General features: G+C 41.9%; 1 protein-coding gene across 1 annotated transcript in view; it reads left to right on the top strand.

Annotated features, from left to right (window-relative positions):
• Positions 1 to 14,380, top strand: part of LOC143289554 (uncharacterized) — a 54,854-nt gene extending 40,474 nt beyond the window's left edge. Inside the window, exons 15-21 of the mRNA XM_076598562.1 lie at positions 1,223 to 1,301; positions 3,962 to 4,085; positions 5,462 to 5,899; positions 9,253 to 9,341; positions 11,853 to 11,969; positions 12,890 to 13,057; positions 13,934 to 14,380. Coding sequence (XP_076454677.1) covers positions 1,223 to 1,301; positions 3,962 to 4,085; positions 5,462 to 5,899; positions 9,253 to 9,341; positions 11,853 to 11,969; positions 12,890 to 13,057; positions 13,934 to 14,021 — 1,103 coding nt within the window. The 3' untranslated portion in view covers positions 14,022 to 14,380. The remainder of the gene's footprint in view (positions 1 to 1,222; positions 1,302 to 3,961; positions 4,086 to 5,461; positions 5,900 to 9,252; positions 9,342 to 11,852; positions 11,970 to 12,889; positions 13,058 to 13,933) is intronic.
• Positions 14,381 to 22,767: the final 8,387 nt, after the last annotated feature.

Raw genomic sequence — 22,767 nt, forward strand, 5'->3', positions numbered from 1 at the left:
ACATAGTTATTGGATGAATGGTTTGCGTGATGTGTGAGAGCCTTTATGTTCACCTCATTGACATAGTTATTGGATGAATGGTTTGCGTGATGTGTGAGAGCCTTTATGTTCACCTCATTGACATAGTTATTGGATGAATGGTTTGAGTGATGTGTGAGAGCCTTTATGTTCACCTCATTGACATAGTTATTGGATGAATGGTTTGAGTAATGTGTGATAGCGTTTATGTTCACCTCATTGACATAGTTATTGGATGATTGGTTTGCGTGATGTGTGATAGCGTTTATGTTCACCTCATTGACATAGTTATTGGATGAATGGTTTGTGTGATGTGTGAGAACCTTTATTGTTCACCTCATTGACATAGTTATTGGATGAATGGTTTGAGTGATGTGTGAGAGCCTTTATGTTCACCTCATTGACATAGTTATTGGATGAATGGTTTGCGTGATGTGTGAGACCCATTATATTCACCTCATTGACATAGTTATTGGATGAATGGTTTGAGTGATGTGTGAGAGCCTTTATGTTCACCTCATTGACATAGTTATTGGATGAATGGTTTGCGTGATGTGTGAGAACCTTGATGTTCATTGACATAGTTATTGGATGAATGGTTTGCGTGATGTGTGATAGCCTTTATGTTCACCTCATTGACATAGTTATTGGATGAATGGTTTGCGTGATGTGTGAGAGCCTTTATGTTCACCTCATTGACATAGTTATTGGATGAATGGTTTGCGAGATGTGTGAGAGCCTTTATGTTCACCTCATTGACATAGTTATTGGATGAATGGTTTGAGTGATGTGTGAGAGCCTTTATGTTCACCTCATTGACATAGTTATTGGATGAATGGTTTGAGTGATGTGTGAGAGCCTTTATGTTCACCTCATTGACATAGTTATTGAATGAATGGTTTGCGTGATGTGTGATAGCCTTTATGTTCACCTCATTGACATAGTTATTGGATGAATGGTTTGCGTGGTATGTGAGAGCCTTTATGTTCACCTGTACTACTTTCACTGTACTGTACTGTATCCCTTTTTTTTTTCCTGTCTGCAAGTTCATTTGTTTTACTGTCAGTGTGTGTGTGCATGTGTGTGCATGTTTGTGCGTGTGTGTGTGTGTGTGTGCATGTGTGTGTGTGTGTGTGTATGTCTGTGTATGTGTTGGTTGGTTTGAGCGTGACAACTACAGCTGAAAGTTTGGTATTTTGTGCAGGAGTCAGTCTGGAGCTGAGGCGTGTGCTGACCTGTCTCCAAACCTGTCTGCGGCTGGTTGAAGGGGTCAGTCGACTTGGGTAAGTAAGCAAAAGGACCAACAAGAAACGTGTTGTCACACACCAAAGTGTGCGACATGTTCAGGTTATCAGTCACTTCGGTTGGCTCCCTTTGTGCTGCCAGTTTGCTCCCCTGGTGTTCACCACAGACACCCATTTATAGGGGTTAGTAAAAAAAATAATTAAAAAAAAAAAAAAGAGAGAGAGAAAAAAAGAAAAGAAAAGAAGAAAAGTTATTCAAAATAAGGAAATAATTTTTTTTCAAAACTGATCAGTAACACATTGAGTTAGCCAAGGACTTCTTCTTCTTCTGCGTTCACTCGTATGCACACGAGTGGGCTTTTACGTGTATGACCGTTTTTACCCCGCCATGTAGGCAGCCATACTCCATTTTCGGGGGTGTGCATGCTGGGTATGTTCTTGTTTCCATAACCCACCGAACGCTGGCATGGATTACAGAATCTTTAACGTGCGTATTTGATCTTCTGCTTGCATATACACACGAAGGGGGTTCAGGCACTAGCAGGTCTGCACATATGTTGACCTGGGAGATCGTAAAAATCTCCACCCTTTACCCATCAGGCACCATCACCGTCATTCGAACCCGGGACGCTCAGATTGACAGTCCAACGCTTTAACCACTCGGCTGTTTCACCCGTCGTTAGCCAAGGACAAATTATACTATTATCGTTCCATTCTACCTTCCAGGAGAAAGGTAACAGAGTGGTTAAGATGCTTACCTGCCAATAGAGTGTCCTTGAGGGTCTGGGTTCTAAACCCACTCTTACCCTTTTTTTTGCCAAAATCAAATCGAGTGTCTAATTGAGACCATAAATGGAGGTACCATGTGCAGCATGGATTTAGCACACTGAAAAAGAACCCATGGCAATACAGGTGTTGTCCTCTGGCAAAATTCTGTTGAAGAAATCCACTGATAGGTACACAAATATATATGCATGCACTCAAGGCCTGACTAAGCGCGTTGGGTTATGCTGTTGATCGGGCATCTGCCTAGCAGTGGTTGTGTAGCGTATTTGTCCAAACACAGTGACATCTCCTTGAGAAACTGAAGCTGATCTACCTTCCAGTGAAGGAAGGTATCCATAATTTTTGTTCTGAATCATATATCTTTACAGCTGTTATCACTGTTGTCTCATCAACACCAGAGCCTTCCGTCTGATACTTTTCAATCGCTTCAAAGGCTGCTGAAATGTTGGCTTTGTGTGTGTGTGTTTGTGTGTGACTGTAGCGAAATAGAGCCAAAAGCACTCAACTCACACTGAACTCATGAATCAGTCATCTAGAAAGTTCCTCTCCTGCTCTTGAGCACAGCAACAAATTCTGCTTTCATTGGTTGCACACAACAGTGGAAAGGTCACTTAAGATACATCATTTTTGGAAATTAGGTCATTCATTCATTTTGCCCATCGCTCCTGGTGGAGCATAGGCCATCGACGACCCCTCGCCATCGCACTTTGTTCTGGGCTGTTCAGGCCATTCCTTCCTTGCCCAGGTGAATGTTTTGGTTCTTTGTCGTTGATGCTTCTGTAACTGGTCTTTTTTACAGGCAGGGTAGTTAACCCTACGCAAACCCCTTTATCCTCCCGGCGAGGTGGTCCTGCCTTAGTCGCCTCTTACGACATGCATGGCAGGGCAGTGGGTCTATTCTATCAGTGCCCAACCCACAGGGCAAGGAAATTAGGTGCCATGCTAAAAATTTAGATTTTCAGAAGGGTCTGGTTGGAGCCTTTATTGGAAGAGAGTTTGAAGAGACAACACTTGTTTGCAGCAAGTACCAGGATTCCACACAACGACTCTACTGACCATCGTGAAGAAACGGAAACTGGAATGGTATGGTTATATCACAAAATCAAATTGCCTTGCCAAATTCATCCTCCAAGGAACTGTAGATGGGAAGAGAAGAAGAGGCAGACAAGGAAAAAAAAAAGGTCTGACAACACTGAAGAGTGGACAGGGCTGACATTTGCCGAGACACAGTCACTCACACGTGATCGTCCAGAACGGAGAAGACTTGTGCACGAGTCAGCATCGCGGTACCCTGACGGTTCCCCACAGAGCTAAGGGACCATGCAAGCAAACCACGACTCCAGATTAATGAACAGGGAAGGCAACGTAAGTTAAAATAAGTGTAAAAAACCCCACACCCCGAAAAACCGGACTGTGCATGTGTAAAGTGGAGTGATGGCCTAGAGGTAACGCGTCCGCCTAGGAAGCGAGAGAATCTGTGTGCGCTGGTTCGAATCACGGCTCAGCCACCGAAATTTTCTCCCCCTCCACTAGACCTTGAGTGGTGGTCTGGACGCTAGTCATTCGGATGAGACGATAAACCGAGGTCCCGTGTGCAGCATGTACTTAGCGCATGTAAAAGAACCCCTGGCAACAAAAGGGTTGTTCATGGCAAAATTCTGTAGAAAAATCCACTTCAATAGGAAAAACAAATAAAACTGCATGCAGGGAAAAATACAAAAAAATGGGTGGCGCTGTAGTATGGCGACGCGCTCTCCCTGGGGAGAGCAGCCCGAATTTCACACAGAGAAATCTGTTGTGATAAAAAGAAATACAAATACAAATACAAAACCACATTATCTGAAAACACATTGACTTATAATGCGGATGAATGATTTCCTTTTACCCCCCCTGCTTTCTCTGTCTCTCTTCAGCCCCTATGGGGACTGTGTGAAACGGCTGAACAGTTTGATCCAGAAGGGGGCAGCACTGCTTCAGGAGTCCGGACAGGACAGTGTCGGCACACAACCCTCCGTTTCCACACCTGGCCCTCAGCAGGTAAAAGATTCCTTCACCTGAACTTGGATGGAGCATAGAGTGGTAGTCGTGGTAACGCTTCAGCCTAGGAAGGGAGAGAATCTAAGTGCACAGGTTCAAATCCCACACTCACCAGTATTTCCTCCCCCTCCCCTAGACCTTGACTGGTGGTCTGGCCTGGATGCTAGTCATTCGGATGTGTCGATAAACCAAGGTCCCGTGTGCAGCATGCACTTAGTGAACGTAAAAGAACCCACGGCAACAAAAGGGTTGTCCCTGTCAAAATTGTGTTGAGAAATCCACTTTGATAGGAAAACAGATATTCTTGCAGGCAGAAACATAAAGAAGGAAAAAAGGCGGCGCTCTTACTGTAAGGACGTTCTTTCCCTGGGGAGAGCAGCCCGAATTTCGCAGAGAATTTGTTGTGAAAAAGAGACAATGCAATGCAACACAGTACAATGCAATGCAATGCAATGCAATACATTACAGTGCTAGGTAGTCAGGAAATAAAATTTGATATTAAAGGTTGATATAAGGGCAGAGTTGCTATCTTGTTCTTATGATTGGGGCTGTTGGTCAGTCTGTTATTATCTGGAGTTATTTTGACTAATTTGATACAGTGGGGATATGTGTGTGTGTGTGTGTGTTAAAAGATATTTTTTAAATTTTTTTTTTTTTTTTTTTTTTTTTTTTTTTTAATTTTCTTGGAAAGGCAAAATAATTGTGTGATTAACAGAAGTATTGGTGTTGCTGGAAGAGTGGTTTTCTTCTTTCTTTTTTTTTTTTTCTTCTTTTACCATCATTTTCCAGTTTCAATCATATTAGAAAATTTTGTTTTACTGTTTATTTGTATGTATTTTATTTAATTTTGTTCATATTGGAAAATTTATTTTTACTTTCTATTAATTTATGTATTTCATTATTTATTTATTTCTTCCTTTTTGCTTTCGTTCATGTATTTGAATGTCTTAGGTGTGATGTGTAGTAAGTGGTCATTCAGTCAGTATGTTTATTTTAATTTTTTTTTAAAGCAGAAGTGGTGTAGCATATATGGATGAGACTGCACATTTTGACACATTAAAGCTGAAACTAATGCACATAATATTCATTTTCGCTCATCACTAAAAACTCATCTTTTTAAGACCTATCTGTAAACACTCTCAGCTTCCTTGTTCTCCAACACCACCCATGTCAGCTCACTTTCGATGTATGTAGAGTGGGAAAGGGAGAGTGTGTGGGGGGGCCCGAGGGGGGTTGGTGGGGGTGGGGGGGGGGGGAGGGGTTTTGAGAAAGAGTGGTCATGAATGATTTATATAACTTGTAATATTTTTCTTTAAATGCACATTATTATCATTATTATATTAAACTTTTTTTTTTTTAATCTATATTCTGCACAGTCTCCCACCGGACTCGAAAACAGCAATGCATCAACGTCGTCAACACGCAACGATAATGACAGATATGGGAACCAGTCACTGCCGCCGACCACAGCACCCTCGTTATCCTCCTCCCCCTCCTCCTCATCGTTGACATCATCAACACGCAGCGATAACAGACACGGGAATCGATCGCTGCTGACCACGACACCCCCATTGTCCTCCGCATCATCGGCAAGGGCAGCAACTACATCAGCAAGGGCGACAACCTCGTCGTCTGTCCCAGTGAGGGAGGGCACTCACTCTGCTCGCCAGACAGAGGAGTGGGGACCGAACGTGAGCAGATCTGAGACACGACCACAGCCCCTGCCGAGGCGGAGAATGTCGTCAGGTGATGGTGGTGATCAGAGGAAGTCACCGCCACCTGTGGGGATGAGGAATAAAATTGTGAAAGAGCAGGTTGGTGGTGATTGTTTGTGAAGGTGTTATTTTTTTCTCTCTCTTGGTAGCGATTGTTTGTGAAAGTATTATTTTTCTGTCTGTGTAGTGATTGTTTGTGAAGGTATTATTTTTCTCTCTGTGTAGCGATTGTTTGTGAAGGTGTTATTTTTCTGTAGGTGTTATTTTTCTGTCTGTGTAGTGATTGCTTGTGAAGGTGTTATTGTTCTCTCTCTGTGTTGTCATTGTTTGTGAAGGTGTTATTTTTCTGTCTGTGTAGTGATTGTTTGTGAAGGTGTTATTTTTCTCTCTGTGTAGTGATTGTTTGTGAAGGTGTTCTTTTTCTGTCTGTGTAGTGATTGTTTGTGAAGGTGTTATTTTTCTGTCTGTGTAGTGATTGTTTGTGAAGGTGTTATTGTTCTCTCTGTGTGTTGTCATTGTTTGTGAAGGTGTTATTTTTCTGTCTGTGTAGTGATTGTTTGTGAAGGTGTTATTTTTCTCCCTGTGTAGTGATTGTTTGTGAAGGTGTTATTTTTCTGTCTGTGTAGTGATTGTTTGTGAAGGTGTTATTTTTCTGTAGGTGTTATTTTTCTGTCTGTGTAGTGATTGTTTGTGAAGGTGTTATTTTTCTCTCTGTGTAGTGATTGTTTGTGAAGGTGTTATTGTTCTCTCTGTGTAGTGATTGTTTGTGAAGGTGTTATTGTTCTCTCTGTGTAGTGATTGTTTGTGAAGGTGTTATTTTTCTCTCTGTGTAGCGATTGCTTGTGAAGGTGTTATTGTTCTCTCTCTGTGTTGTCATTGTTTGTGAAGGTGTTATTTTTCTGTCTGTGTAGTGATTGTTTGTGAAGGTGTTATTTTTCTGTCTGTGTAGCGATTGTTTGTGAAGGTGTTATTTTTCTGTCTGTGTAGTGATTGTTTGTGAAGGTGTTATTTTTCTGTCTGTGTAGTGATTGTTTGTGAAGGTGTTATTGTTCTCCCTGTGTTAGTGATTGTTTGTGAAGGTGTTATTTTTCTGTCTGTGTAGTGATTGTTTGTGAAGGTGTTATTTTTCTGTAGGTGTTATTTTTCTGTCTGTGTAGTGATTGTTTGTGAAGGTGTTATTTTTCTGTCTGTGTAGTGATTGTTTGTGAAGGTGTTATTGTTCTCTCTGTGTAGTGATTGTTTGTGAAGGTGTTCTTTTTCTGTCTGTGTAGTGATTGTTTGTGAAGGTGTTATTTTTCTGTCTGTGTAGTGATTGTTTGTGAAGGTGTTATTTTTCTCTCTGTGTAGCGATTGTTTGTGAAGGTGTTATTTTTCTCTCTCTCTTGGTAGCGATTGTTTGTGAAGGTAATATTTTTCTCTCTGTAGTGATTGTTTGTGAAGGTGTTCTTTTTCTCTCTCTGTAGCGATTGTTTGTGAAGGTGTTATTTTTCTGTCTGTGTAGTGATTGTTTGTGAAGGTGTTATTTTTCTGTCTGTGTTGTCATTTGTGAAGGTGTTGTTGTTCTCTCTCTGTGTGGTGATTGTTTGTGAAGGTGTTATTTTTCTGTCTGTGTTGTCATTTGTGAAGGTGTTGTTGTTCTCTCTGTGTAGTGATAGTTTGTGAAAGTGATGTTTTTCTCTCTGTGTTGTCATTTGTGAAGGTGTTATTGTTCTCTCTGTGTAGTGATTGTTTGTGAAGGTGTTATTTTTCTCTCTGTGTAGCAATTGTTTGTGAAGGTGTTATTTTTCTCTCTCTTGGTAGTGATTGTTTGTGAAGGTGTTATTTTTCTCTCTCTTGGTAGTGATTGTTTGTGAAGGTGTTATTTTTCTCTCTCTTGGTAGTGATTGTTTGTGAAGGTGTTATTTTTCTCTCTCTCTTGGTAGCGATTGTTTGTGAAGGTATTATTTTTCTCTCTGTGTAGTGATTGTTTGTGAAGGTGTTATTTTTCTCTCTGTGTAGCGATTGTTTGTGAAGGTGTTATTGTTCTCTCTCTGTGTAGTGATTGTTTGTGAAGGTGTTCTTTTTCTGTCTGTGTAGTGATTGTTTGTGAAGGTGTTATTTTTCTGTCTGTGTAGCGATTGTTTGTGAAGGTGTTATTGTTCTCTCTCTGTGTAGTGATTGTGAAGGTGTTCTTTTTCTCTCTCTGTAGCGATTGTTTGTGAAGGTGTTATTTTTCTGTCTGTGTAGTGATTGTTTGTGAAGGTGTTATTTTTCTGTCTGTGTAGTGATTGTTTGTGAAGGTGTTCTTTTTCTGTCTGTGTAGTGATTGTTTGTGAAGGTGTTATTTTTCTGTCTGTGTAGCGATTGTTTGTGAAGGTGTTATTGTTCTCTCTCTGTGTAGTGATTGTGAAGGTGTTATTGTTCTCTCTGTGTAGTGATTGTTTGTGAAGGTGTTCTTTTTCTGTCTGTGTAGTGATTGTTTGTGAAGGTGTTATTTTTCTGTCTGTGTAGTGATTGTTTGTGAAGGTGTTATTTTTCTGTCTGTGTAGTGATTGTTTGTGAAGGTGTTATTTTTCTGTCTGTGTAGTGATTGTTTGTGAAGGTGTTATTTTTCTGTCTGTGTAGTGATTGTTTGTGAAGGTGTTATTGTTCTCTCTCTGTAGCGATTGTTTGTGGTGTTATTTTTCTGTGTAGTGATTGTTTGTGAAGGTTTTATTTTTCTGTCTGTGTAGTGATTGTTTGTGAAGGTGTTATTTTTCTGTAGGTGTTATTTTTCTGTCTTCTTCACACACACACCCCCCCCCCCCCCCCCACCCCCCACCCCCGAACCCTCCTGACCTGTAAGCTCTTACTCATCAGCACCAATCAGGGGGTTAATGTTTCTTTGCAAGGGTATGTTTTTGTTTTTGTTTATTTTTTAAATTTTTTTTTGTCAATACAGTACGGTTTGATGTGACAACAAATGGCTACTGTGATGTATTTCATGCATTCTGCGTGCATGTATACACGTGTGTGTGGTGGTGGGGAGGGAGGGGGAGAGGAGGGTGGAGGAGGAAGACAAGAGGGTGGTGGTGATGGAGGTGGGATGAAGGAAACTGTTTTCTTGTTTTGTGTGTGTTTTTAGTTGGTTGTAGTGAGGAGCTGAAAATGATGTAATGTGAAGATACTGTGTGTGTGTGTGTGTGTGTGTGAGAGAGAGAGAGAGAGAGAGAGAGAGAGTGTGTGTGTGTGTGTGTATGTGTGTGTGTATGTGTTTGTGTGTGTGTGTGCGTGTGTGTGTGTGTGCACTTGTGTGTGTACGTGTGTGTGCATGTGTGTGTGTGTGTGTGTGTGTTCAAAGGAATGAGTGCATACATATCCAAATCACCTAGCTGTGAATGGACATTGATGATAAACCAGTCAGGAAAAAAACAAACAACAAACAGATTGAAAAAAACAAACCAAGCAACAAAGTGCTGTGTTGTCATGTCCAGATTCAGGTTCCCAAAAGCAACACGGCTGAAGAGAACGCGGCCATTGGAGAGGTGTTCCAGGGCATCTGGAGTGCTGTGTTCAACTGTTGGTGGGTGGACACATGTTGTTTTGACGTTATCGCATTGCCTGCAGTCTGGTGCACGGCAGTTCACCACGTCACTTAGCTCTTATTCTGTATCAAACACAAGGAAAAATCTGCTGTTTGCTTTGTGGGCTTTTCTTCACGAGGATGTTGTTTTGACGTTATCGCATTGCCTGCAGTCTGGTACACGGCAGCTCACCACGTCACTTAGCTCTTATTCTGTATCAAACACAAGGAAAAATCTGCTGTTTGCTTTGTGGGCTTTTCGTCACTAGGATCTCTTCTTCATTCGTGGGCTGCGACTCCCGTGTACACTCGTATACATGAGTCGAGTGTGAGTGGGCTTTTACATGTATGACTGTTTTTGCCCCCACCATGTAGGCAGCCATACTCTGTTTCCAGGGTTTTTTTTTTTCAGGAGGATGAAGTGACGGGCACAAGAGCCGAGTGGTTGAAGTGTTGGACTTTCAGTCTGAGGGTTTGATTCCTGGTCGTGGCGCTTGGTTGGTATAAAGGGTGGACATTTCTCTGATCTCCCAGGTCAACAGATGTGCAGACCTGCTAGTGCCTGAACCCCCTTCGTGCGTATACGCATGCAGAAGATCATATATGTATATTAAAGATCCCATAATTCATATGAGCGTTCGGTGGGTTATGGAAAGAAGAACATAAGGCTTGTACCACCCCCACCACCCTCATTCCCCCACCCCCCCTGACCCCACCACTCTGAAAACTGGGTGTGGCTGCCTACATGGCAGGGGTAAAAATGGTGTATACTGTTGAACATGGGAGTCGCAGACCACGGACAAAGGAGGAGGAGGAAGCTAGTGACATCAAGAAACAAAATACACGGTTCACAATAAGTTACGGAACACTTGGGGAAACTTGCACAGGTTTTTTTTCTGTGGGGGTATGTTGAATCGATGTTGAAGTTTTGACGGGCGCAATAGCCGAGTGGTTAAAGCGTTGGACTATCAATCTGAGGGTCCTGGGTTCGAATCACGGTGATGGCGCCTGGTGGGTGAAGGGTGGAGATTTTTACGATCTCCCAGGTCAACATATGTGCAGACCTGCTAGTGCCTGCACCCCCTTCGTGTGTATACGCAAGCAGAAGATCAGATACGCACGTTAAAGATCCTGTAATCTATGTCAGCGTTCGGTGGGTTATGAAAACAAGAACATACCCAGCATGCACACCCCCCGAAAACGGAGTATGGCTGCCTACATGGCGGGGTTAAAAACGGTCATACACGTAAAAGCCCACTCGTGTGCATACGAGTGAATGCAGAAGAAGAAGATGTTGAAGTTTTTGGCAAAACAACAGTGTATGCAGCTCATGTTATGAGCAACGCTCATATCCAGAGGTGCTTTCTTGCGTACATGTGCAGTTCTTTTTTTTTTCTGTTTTTTTTTTTTCCCCAACACAAAGAAAAGCCACAGCTGTCATTTGTAAATCACTGAATGAATGTAGATTTAAAGCTGAAACGTTGGTTTTTCGAACAGGTTTTTTCCAGCCGTTTCTGGTGCACATGTGTCTGAGACAGTTGTTAGTGAACACTGTATGAAGGAGGCCACGGGTTTTGAATGCTGAACAACAAAGAAACACACTATTGCTTCTTGAATGAAAATAGTGATGATGATGATGATGATAGCAATAGAAATAACAGTAATGATGATATTAGCAATAACAATGAGTGATAATGATAATAATGATGATAATGGTGATTATAATACTGGCAACAATGATGTCACTAATAATGATAATGATAAATGCTTACTCGGTGCTTTTCAAATAGAGCGCAAAGCATTTTTTTGCATTTATGAAACTCTTTGTTGTTTGTGCATCATTTACTCTCCTGGTCTTGTTCTTTCATTTTAGAATAAAACACAAGACACACAAGAACACACACATGTGCACATGCACGCACACACACTCACACACACACACATGCACGCATGCAAGCACGCACACACACACACACACACACATTTATGTACACGTCAAACGCATCAGTTTCAGTTTCAGTAGCTCAAGGAGGCGTCACTGCGTTCGGACAAATCCATATACGCTACACCACATCTGCCAAGCAGATGCCTGACCAGCAGCGTAACCCAACGCGCTTAGTCAGGCCTTGAGAAAAAAAAAGAAAAAAAAGGGTAAATAAATAATAGAAATATACATTAAAAAAAATACTACTACCACTACTAATAATATGTATAAGGCGCAAAAACATGATGAAGTCAATTATAAGCGTACATAAATAAATAAATAATTATAATATAAAAAAGTAGTAGTAATAATAATAATAATAATGATGATAATGATAATAAATAAAAAAAGACAACAATGATGATAAATAAGGTCAAGAAACAAAGGTCAATATGCAACTGATCGTTCTAAGAGAGTTAAAGCTCGTCATTGGCTGTTGGGTGTGTGTGTGTGTGGCGGGGGGGTAGGGGGGCATTCTTCTAACCAAGGACATGTTAACACCGATCGATGCCATTTTGTCTCCTCAGTGAAAACGTGGAGAAAATGAAGGAGGCAACATCAGGGTCAGCTGACTTACTCAATGTCAAGGACACTCTGCTTCGTCTGATCCCACTCGCCTTGCAGCTGCAGGAGACGTTTAAGAAGTGAGTGTCTAGGATCTGTGTGCTGTGTGTGCTTGGTTGAGTGTGTGTGTTTGTGTTGGTGTGGGTGTAGTGTGTGTGTGGTGTGTGTGCAGTGTGTGTGTGTTGTGTTGTTTGTGTGCGTGTGTGTTGTTTGTGTGTGTGTGTGTGTATGGTTATGTGTGGTGTGTGCACGTGTGTGTGTATGGTTATGTTGTGTGTATGTGTGGGGTGTGTGTGTGGTGTGTGTGTGTATGATTATGTTGTGTGTTTGTGTGATGTGTTTGTGTGTGTGTGTGTGTGTGTAGTTATGTGTGTGGTGTGTGTGAGAGTGTGGGTGTGTGTGTGTCTGTGTGTGGTGTTTGCTTGCTTGTATGTGTGTATGGAGTATGACTGTGTACATAGCTGGGGTAAAAACGGTCCTACACGTGAAAACCTACTCGTATATATACCAGTGAACGTGGGAGTCGCGACCCACAAACCTGACCTGGGAAAGGCCCTTTCCCTAGACTTTTTCAGGTCCCCACTGGAAACATCTTTTTTGTCTTGCTTTTGAGTAACCGTTTAGTCTGATTTGCTGTTATATGAGGGATGTACTATTCTTATCAGTAGTGTGTGTGTGTGGGAGGGGGGGGGGGATGGGAGTACTGTGTGTGTGTGCCTCTGTCTGTGTGTGTGTGTGGTGTTCATGATGCAAGGATGGTGATTGTGTCTTCGTGATTGATTTCTTTTCCTTGATGATCGTTGCTTATCTTTTGTGACATGTAATTTATGGAGCGCCATGAGTGATGGATTGTTATTCGAATCTTCTTGATAGCAGTTGTCATTTGTGAAATGCCATGAGCCTCTCTGTGTGAGGGAACAGCGGTATTGATAGAAGAGAATTTCATTCATTATTATTAAAGAAGATGAGGATGAAGAAACTGGAACTGTTTTTTTTTCAGGTGTCTGGCGTTTTCCCCCTGTATCCTGGACCAGCAGGTGAGCAGTGTCTCCGCGCTCTGCTCCTGCCTGAACACGTTCTTCGACAGCGCCAACATCCCTGCCGCCACGCCTCGTCCCCGCATCGCCCCCGGCAACATGGTTGTCTTTATGTGCAACACGGAAAACAGGTGTGTGTTGTGGGAGGAAGGTTCGTTTTTTAAGCAGGTGTCTAACGTTTGAAATGAAGATACGGTAGGAACTTGTTTGATGATTGAATGCTGCAGGTGTTGGTGATCGTGAAAGTTGTAACTGGGGAAAGGTTTATCTCAGGGTAACGTTTCTCATAACATGACTCTTTGTTTGTGAAAGTGTAACTGGGAAAAGGTTTATCTCAGGGTAACGTTTCTCATGACATGACTCTTTGTTTGTGAAAGTGTAACTGGGAAAAGGTTTATATCAGGGTAACGTTTCTCATAACCTGTGACTCTTTGTGAAAGTTGTAGCTGGGAAAAGGTTTATATCAGGGTAACGTTTCTCATAACCTGTGACTCTTTGTTTGTGAAAGTGTAACTGGGAAAAGGTTTATCTCAGGGTAACGTTTCTCATAACCTGTGACTCTTTGTGAAAGTTGTAACTGGGAAAAGGTTTATCTCAGAGTAACGTTTCTCATAACCTGTGACTCTTTGTTTGTGAAAGTGTAACTGGGAAAAGGTTTATCTCAGGGTAACGTTTCTCATAACCTGTGACTCTTTGTGAAAGTGTAACTGGAAAAAGGTTTATATCAGGGTAACGTTTCTCATAACCTGTGACTCTTTGTTTGTGAAAGTGTAACTGGGAAAAGGTTTATATCAGGGTAACGTTTCTCATAACCTGTGACTCTTTGTTTGTGAAAGTGTAACTGGAAAAAGGTTTATCCCAGGGCAGAGTTTTCTCCTAAACTGTGACTTTGTTTGAGTGTAAGATTCGCTGTTTTGTATGAGGGTTCCCACAATCTTTTCTCCTGGAGAGCTGTTTTTGAAACACCCTGAGGTTTCTTACCATTGTCTTCCTCTCTGTGTGTGCAGAGTGCCTTTGCGAAACGGCTTAGAACAGCTGGACGGTATGGTCGGGAGACTGCAGAAGTTGATCTCATGGGTATCCAGTGTAGTGTAGTTTTCACACTGCCAAAGCAAACCGTAACCTTGTGACAACGCACAACGCATTGCCTTTGTTAGGACTTTGCTTGTATTGAATGTTTGTGCTGAATGTAATTACTCTGAGTGACAGTTACTTCCTCTGGATTGATGATGGGTGTACAATTTAAACTGAATCGTCTGATTGGCAGCGTCTTGCAGTGATATAGATAGGAGAAATTAGTAGAGATGTTGGAAGCATGATTGATGCAAAAGAAAGGATTTGCAGTGATAAAAAGAAAGACGAGGAAGAGAATTGCTGAAAACAATGTTACACAAATTAAGATGAAGAAAATGTGTTCATGGACTTTGTGCATTGATGATATTTTCATATCTTAGTTCCTGAGAGAGAGAGAGAGAGAGAGAGAGAGAGAGAGAGAGAGAGAGAGAGAGAGTGCTTGGATCATACTGAGAGATGAAACGTTGGACATGCTAAGTCTGCATTTATCATCCCTCTTTCAAATGTTGACATATTAAATCAGACATGACACATACATGTATTTCGCTGATCCTTACTGATTATTGTGTTGCGCTGATCCTTACTGATTATTGTATTGTTGACAATGGGAGATTCAAAATGGGTTCCTTGTGGACTCACTTTGAAACTGTCCAGGCTAACGCTCAGTCTGCCCGTATCAGAAGCTGAATGTACGGCAGACTCCGGTCACTGTTTAGAAAATTGTAGCATTAGTCGCAGTGCATTCCAGTTCAGTTTTAATACCTTCACTGCTGAACCCGAGTGAAAGGAAAATTAGTGGGGCGTTTGAAACTTGAAGTATTTTTATTTGTATTTCTCTTTTTATCACAACAGATTTCTCTGTGTGAAATTTGGACTGCTCTCCCCAGAGAGAGTGCGTTGCTACACTACAGCGCCACCCTTTTTTTTTTTTTTCTTCTTTTTTTTTTCCTGCATGCAGTTTTATTTGTTTTTCCTTTCAAAGTGGATTTTTTTTACAGAATTTTGCCAACCCTTTTGTTGCTGTGTGTTCTTTTACGTGTGCTAAGTGCATGCTGCACACGGGGCCTCGGTTTATCGCCTCATCCAGACCACCACCGCTCAAGGTCTAGTGAAGGGTAGAAAATATCTGCGGCTGAGCCATGATTCGAACCAGTGCGCTCAGATTCTCTCGCTTCCTAGGCGGACGCATTACCTCTAGGCCATCACTCCACATGCACTTCAGAAGTGGGAGAAGTACAACTTCGAGTGTACTTTTTTTTTTCTTTTTTTCTTTTTTTTAAAGTGGTTTGATTGATTTTATTTATTTTTAATGAACAATAAAAAGTAACACAGTCCCTTTAGAGGAGGAAGTCAGAATGAAGAATGCAAGTGACATCCTGACCTGCAAACTCAATCTTGTCTCAGGGAACAAGCTTGTCTCTGATGAGTGTACTCTAACTCGGTGGCAGCAGTCAAGGGGTTAATGCAGGACAGCGCCAGTTGACTCGGTGTGTATACATTGCAGTGCAGTTTGCCAGAGTTTCTGTACATTGACTCAGTGTGTATGTATTGCAGTGCAGTTTGCCAGAGTTTCTGTACATTGACTCAGTGTGTATATATTGCAGTGCAGTTTGCCAGAGTTTCTCTCCACTCTCTTATACCATGGGGCCTTTTTTGGTGTTGTTGTCTTCATTTTATTTATGACTGGGTATCTCCCATTCTTTTTCTTTTTCTTTCCTTTTCTGTGTCTCTTTTTCTTTGTTCTTTCCATTCTGCTGGTCTGCCTTCCTTCCTACCTTCTTTTCTTCACCCATCCATCCCTCTATTTCCCTTCCTTCCTTCCTTCATCCATTCACCCTTCTTTCCTTTCCTTCAACCATTCATCCATTTTCCATTTCTTCCCTCTGTCCTTCACCCACCCATCCCTCCATTTCCCTTCCCTTCCTTCCTTCATCCATTCACCCTTCTTTCCTTCAACCATTCATCCATTTCTTCCTTCTTTCCTTCACCCACCCATCCCTCTATTTCCTTTTCCTTCCCTTCCTTCCTTCATCCATTCAGCCTTCTTTCCTTCAGCTATCCATCCATTTTCATTTCTTCCCTCTTTCGTTCAGCCATCCACCCATCCATTTTCTTTCTTTCCTTCCTTCCTTCCTTCATCCTTTCTTCCCTTTTGATCTATCTGTCCTTCCATCCTTCCTCTTCCCATATTTCTTTCCTTCCTTCTTTCTTTCCTTCCTTCCTTCATCCTTTCTTCCCTTTTTCTTTCATCTACCTGTCCTTCCATCCTTCCTCTTCCCATATTTCTTTCCTTCCTTCTTTCTTTCCTTCCTTCACCCACCCTTCCTTCCTTCCTTTCACCATCAGTCCTCCTTTCCTCAACCTTTCTTTCTTATTTCCTTCATCCACGCGTGTTTCTTTCCTTCCATTTTTCGTTCCTTTACTCATCAATCTGACATTCCATCCTTTCTTCCTTCATCTGTCTATCCTTTTTTTTCCTTCCTTTTTGACTTTTTTTTGCTTCATCCATCTGTCTTTTTTTCTTTCCTTTCTTCTTTCCTTCCTTTTTTTTCGTATTTCCTCTCTCCCTACCTATTTTTTTTCCCCTTTCTTGTCTGTCTTTTAATTTTCCTATTTTCCTTCCTTCATTTCTTTTGTCCTGTCATTCTTTTTAACTTACTGTCAGGTATTATTATTATTATTATTATTATATATGATTATGTTCTCTCCATCCATATCTGTCCTTTTTCCTCCTTCCATCTTCACCATTACTGCCACATAGAATGAGTGAAAAATTCTCAGGGCACACTCTTTGTGAGGACATATCCTGTTGTTTCTGATGCTGATTGTAGACAGTGATGAAAGGGTGGTCTGGTCTGTTGCCAGATTTTTTTTTATCTGTGCAATGTTGCTAGTGTAGCCTTTGTGCATTGATATATGTACATGCTGTTATTTTTGTGATGGTTGGTTTAATGTTGATTGTGTGTGTGTGTGTGTGTGTTTAGCGTTGATTGCAATTTGTGCTGTTATTTTTGTTATGGTCCATGAAGTGTTTGTTGTGATGTGTATGCATTTACTTAGTTCCCAAGTTTGTTCTTGCCTGTTGGGTTTTGTGTGTGTGTGTGTGTGTGTGTGCGTGTGTGTGTGTGTGTCTCCACCTGGGTGTGGAGGATGAACCGCTGTGTGACTGGGTTGTTGTTGTTGTTGTTGTTGTTGTTGTGTGTGTGTGTGTGTGTGTGTGTGTGTGTGTGTGTGTGAGAGAGAGAGAGAGAGTGTGTGTGTGTGAGAGAGAGAGAGAGAGAGAGAGTGTGTGTGTGTGTGAGAGAGAGAGAGAGAGTGTGTGTGTGTGTGAGAGAGAGAGAGAGAGAGAGTGTGTGTGTGTGTGTGTGTGAGAGAGAGAGAGTGAGTGTGTGTGTGTGTGTGAGAGAGAGAGAGAGAGTGAGTGTGTGTGTGTGTGAATCTTTTGTCCATTCTGTATCCTTTGTTCACTGGTTCTTTCTGCCCACCTGTGATCTTTTGGTCTGTCTGTAATTCTCTCGTATTATGCTTGTCCATGAATATTTTGTCACTGTGAATCTGTTGTCCCTTCTGCCTGTCTGTGAATCTTTTGTTGTTTGCTCTTGCCTGCGAATCTGTTGTCCTTTCTGTCTGTGAATCTGTTGTCCTTTCTGCCTGTCTGTGAATCTTTTGTTGTTTGCTCCTGCCTGTGAATCTGTTGTCCTTTCTGTCTGTGAATGTGTTGTCCCTTCTGTCTGTCTGTGAATCTGTTGTCCTTTGTGCTTGTCTGTGAATCTGTAGTCCTTTGTGTCTGTCTGTGAATCTGTAGTCCTTTGTGTCTGTGAATCTGTTGTCCTTTCTGTCTGTGAATCTGTTGTCCTTTCTGCCTGTCTGTGAATCTGTTGTCCTTTCTGCCTGTCTGTGAATCTGTTGTCCTTTCTGCCTGCCTGTGAATCTGTTGTCCTTTCTGTCTGTGAATCTGTTGTCCTTTCTGCCTGTCTGTGAATCTGTTATCGTTTTTGTCTGTGAATGTGTTGTCCCTTCTGTCTGTCAGTGAATCTGTAGTCCTTTGTGTCTGTGAATCTTTTGTCCTTTCTGCCTGTCTGCAAATCTGTTGTTCCACTGCGAATCTGTTGTCCTTTCTGCCTGTCTTCGAATCTGTTGTCCTTTCTGCCTGTCTGCAAATCTTTTGTCCTTTCTGTTTCTGCCTGTCTGTGAATCTGTTGTCTGTTCTGCCTGTCTGCGAATCTGTTGTCCTTTCTGCCTGTCTATGAATCTGTTGTCCTCTCTGTTTCTGCCTGTCTATGAATCTGTTGTCCTTTCTGTTTCTGCCTGTCTATGAATCTGTTGTCCTTTCTGTTTCTGCCTGTCTATGAATCTGTTGTCCTTTCTGTTTCTGCCTGTCTATGAATCTGTTGTCCTTTCTGTTTCTGCCTGTCTATGAATCTGTTGTCCTTTCTGCCTGTCTGTGAATCTGTTGTCCTTTCTGCCTGTCTGTGAATCTGTTGTCCTTTCTGCCTGTCTGTGAATCTGTTGTCCTTTCTGCCTGTCTATGAATCTGTTGTCTTTTCTGCCTGTCTGCAAATCTGTTGTCCTTTCTGTCTGCGAATCTGTTGTCCTTTCTGCCTGTCTGCAAATCTGTTGTCCTTTCTGTCTGTGAATCTGTTGTCCTTTCTGTCTGTCTGTGAATCTGTTGTCCTTTCTGTCTGTCTGTGGATCTGTTGTCCTTTCTGTCTGTGAATCTTTTGCCCTTTCTGTGAATCTGTTGTCCTTTCTGCCTGTCTGCAAACTGTTTGTCCTTTCTGCCTGTCTGTGAATCTGTTTCCTTTCTGCCTGTCTGTGAATCTGTTGTCCTTTCTGCCTATCTTCGAATTGTTTGTCCTTTCTGCCTGCCTGTGAATCTGTTATCCTTTCTCAGTTTCTGTCTGTGAATCTGTTGTCCTTTCTGCCTGCCTGTGAATCTGTTGTCCTTTCTGCCTGTCTGTGAATCTGTTGCTCTTTCTGTGTGTCTGTGAATCTGTTTCCTTTCTGCCTGTCTGTGAATCTGTTGCTCTTTCTGTCTGTCTGTGAATCCGTTGTCCTTTCTGCCTGTCTGTGAATCTTTTGCCCATTCTGTGAATCCGTTGTCCTTTCTGCCTGTCTGTGAATCTGTTGTCCTTTTTGTCTGTGAATCTTTTGTCTTTTCTGTCTGTGAATCTGTTGTCATTTGAATCTGGTGTCCTTTCTGTCTGCCTGTGAATCTTTTGCCCTTTCTGTCTTTGAATATTTTGTCCTTTCTACCTGTCTGTGACTGTTGCCCTTTCTGTCTGTCGATGAATCTGTTGTCCTTTTTGTCTGTGAATCTGTTGTCCTTTGTGCCTGTCTGAATCTGTTGTCCTTTCTGTCTGTGAATCTACTGTCCTTTCTGCCCTGCGTGAATCTGTTGTCATTTCTGCCTGTCTGTAAATCTGTTGTCCTTTCAGCCTGTGTGTGAATCTGTTGTTCTTTCTGTCTGTAAATCTGTTGTCCTTTCTGCCTTTCTCTGAATCTTTTGTCCTTTCTGTCTGTGAATCTGTTGTCCTTTCTGTGAATGTGTCGTCCTTTCTTCTGTATGTGAATCTGTTGTCCTTTCTGCCTATCTGTGAATCTGTTGTCCTTTCTGCTTTGTGTGAATCTGTTGTTCTTTCTGTCTGTGAATCTGTTGTCCTTTCTGCCTTTCTCTGAATCTTTTGTCCTTTCTTTTTGAATCTGTTGTCCTTTCTGCCTGTCTGTGAATGTGTTTTTTTTTCTTCTTCTGTCTGTGAATCTGTTGTCCTTTCTGCCTGTCTGTGAATGTGTTGTCCCTTCTGTCTGAATCTGTTGTCCTTTGAACCTGTTGTTCTTTCTGCCTGTCTGTGAATCTGTTGTTCTTTCTGCCTGTCTGTGAATCTGTTGTCCTTTCTTCTGTCTGTGAATCTGTTGTTCTTTCTGCCTGTCTGTGAATCTGTTGTCCTTTCTTCTGTCTGTGAATCTGTTGTCCTTTCTACCTTTCTCTGAATCTTTTGTCCTTTCTTTTTGAATCTGTTGTCCTTTCTGCCTGTCTGTGAATCTGTTGCCCTTTATATCTGAGCCCTTTGTCCTTCGTGAATATTTCTGCCTGTGTATAAATCTGTTGTCCTTTGTGTCTGTCTGTGAATCTGTTGTCCTTTCTGCCTGTCTGTGAATCTGTTGTCCCTTCTGTCTGAATCTGTTGTCCTTTGAACCTGTTGTCCTTTCTGCCTGTCTGTGAATCTTTTGTTCTTTCTGCCTGTCTGTGAATGTGTTGTCCTTTCTTCTGTCTGTGAATCTGTTGTCCTTTCTGCCTTTTCTCTGAATCTTTTGTCCTTTCTTTTTGAATCTGTTGTCCTTTCTGCCTGTCTGTGAATCTGTTGTCCCTTCTATCTGTAAATCTGTTGCCCTTTATATCTGAGCCCTTTGTCCTTCGTGAATATTTCTGCCTGTGTATAAATCTGTTGTCCTTTGTGTCTGTCTGTGAATCTGTTGTCCTTTCTGCCTGTCTGTGAATCTGTTGTCCCTTCTGTCTGAATCTGTTGTCCTTTGAACCTGTTGTCCTTTCTGCCTGTCTGTGAATCTGTTGTTCTTTCTGCCTGTCTGTGAATCTGTTGTCCTTTCTTCTGTCTGTGAATCTGTTGTCCTTTCTACCTTTCTCTGAATCTTTTGTCCTTTCTTTTTGAATCTGTTGTCCTTTCTGCCTGTCTGTGAATCTGTTGCCCTTTATATCTGAGCCCTTTGTCCTTCGTGAATATTTCTGCCTGTGTATAAATCTGTTGTCCTTTCTGCCTGTCTGTGAATCTGTTGTCCCTTCTGTCTGAATCTGTTGTCCTTTGAACCTGTTGTCCTTTCTGCCTGTCTGTGAATCTGTTGTCCTTTCTGCCTGTCTGTGAATCTGTTGTCCTTTCTGCCCGTGAATCTGTTGTCCTCTCTGCCTGCCTGTGAATCTGTTGTCCTTCATGTGTGTCTGTGTGGAATAATTTCAGTAATTGCAGGAAGGTTGTGCTGCTGCCCTGACTGGTGATTCGAGAGGCTGGCTCCTTTGGTGATGGTTTTGTCTTCTTCTTTTTTTTTTCTTTTTTTTCTTTTTTTTTTTTTTTTGTCTGCTGTGCCCACCTGGCTCATGTCTGCCTTCCCTGCATGATGCCTGTTTTCTGTTGTCTGTCAGGGATTTTATTATTGCCCCCCCCCCCGCCCCTCCTCTGTGTGTGTGTGTGTGTGTGTGTGTGTGTGTGTTCGCGCGCGCATGTCTGTCTGTGTGTTTGTGTTGTGGGGATGTGTATTTTATCTCTGTAGTGTGTGTGTGTGTGTCTGTGTGTGTGTGTGTGTGTGTGTGTTCAAGACTGTCAGTGAGGAGATGTGTCATTATTAAAGGTTTGAATCCTTAGACAAAATGATCTTAGGGGTTGACATCTTTTCTTTTGTGTGTGTGTGTTTTGTTTTTGTTTTGTTGTGGGTTTTTTTTTTGTTTTTTTTTTGTGTGTTGTTTTTGTTTTTCGTGTGTGTGTGGGTTTTTTTTTGGTTTTGTTTTGTTGTTGTTGTTGTTTTTTGTGCGCATCTGGTTGCTGTTTGCCCTCTCTTGCTGATGCATTTCTTTTTTCTGTTGTCTGTTTTATTCCGTTGTCTGTCAGTCTTTTTATTTATTTCCTGTTGTCTGTCTGTCTTTTTATTTATTTCCTGTTGTCTGTCAGTCTTTTTATTTATTTCCTGTTGTCTGTCTGTCTTTTTATTTATTTCCTGTTGTCTGTCTGGTTTTTTTTTCTGTTTTCTTTTCCTGTTGTCTGTCTTTTTATTTATTTCCTGTTGTCTGTCTGTCTTTTTATTTATTTCCTGTTGTCTGTCAGTCTTTTTATTTATTTTCTGTTGTCTGTCTGTCTTAATTATTTCCTGTTGTCTGTCTGTCTGTCTTTTTATTTATTTCCTGTTGTCTGTCTTTCTTTTTATTTATTTCCTGTTGTCTGTCAGTGTTTTTATTTCCTGTTGTCTGTCAGTGTTTTTATTTATTTTCTGTTGTCTGTCTGTCTTAATTATTTCCTGTTGTCTGTCTGTCTTTTTATTTATTTTCTGTTGTCTGTCTGTCTTTTTTATTTATTTTCTGTTGTTTGTTTGTCTGTCTTCTTATTTATTTCCCGTTGTCTGTCAGTCATTTAATTTCCTGTTGTCTGTCTGTCTTTTTATTTATTTCCTGTTGTCTGTCCGTTGTCTGTTTGTCTTTTTATTTATTTCCTGTTGTCTATCTTTTTATTTATTTCCTGTTGTCTGGGGGGAGGGGGGGGAGGGTGTTCAGTGTCTTTGTGTGTTGTCACCGTGGTGCGTGTGTGTGCGCGCACAGACCCACGTATGCGTGCATTTGTATGTTTGTGTGTGTGTGTGTGTGTGTGTTGTGTGGAGGTGGGAAGTGAGAATATGTTTACGCACGCGTTTGTGTGTGTGTGTGTGCGCGCGCGCACGAGCGCGTGTGTCTGTTGTTTCTGTTGTGTGTGATTGTGTTTCATATGGTTTCGCTTTCCCCCGCACCTCTGCGTGATTGTTTGGATATTTTCTGCCAGTCCGTGTATTTCCTTCTCATGCCAATTGCCTGCCGCCCCCCACGCCCTCCCTCTCTCTCTTGTCTTCCCCCCTCTCTCTGTGTCTCCTCCCTCTCTGTGTCTCCCCCTCTCTGTCTCCCCCCCCCTCTCCCTCTCTCTCTGTGTCCCCATCTCTCGGTGTCCCCCTCTCTCTGTGTCCCCCTCTCTCTCTCCCCCTCTCTCTGTGTCCCCTTCTCTCTGTGTCCCCCTCTCTC

This window comes from Babylonia areolata, chromosome 14 (assembly GCF_041734735.1).
Source record: "Babylonia areolata isolate BAREFJ2019XMU chromosome 14, ASM4173473v1, whole genome shotgun sequence".
NCBI lineage: Eukaryota > Metazoa > Mollusca > Gastropoda > Neogastropoda > Buccinidae > Babylonia > Babylonia areolata.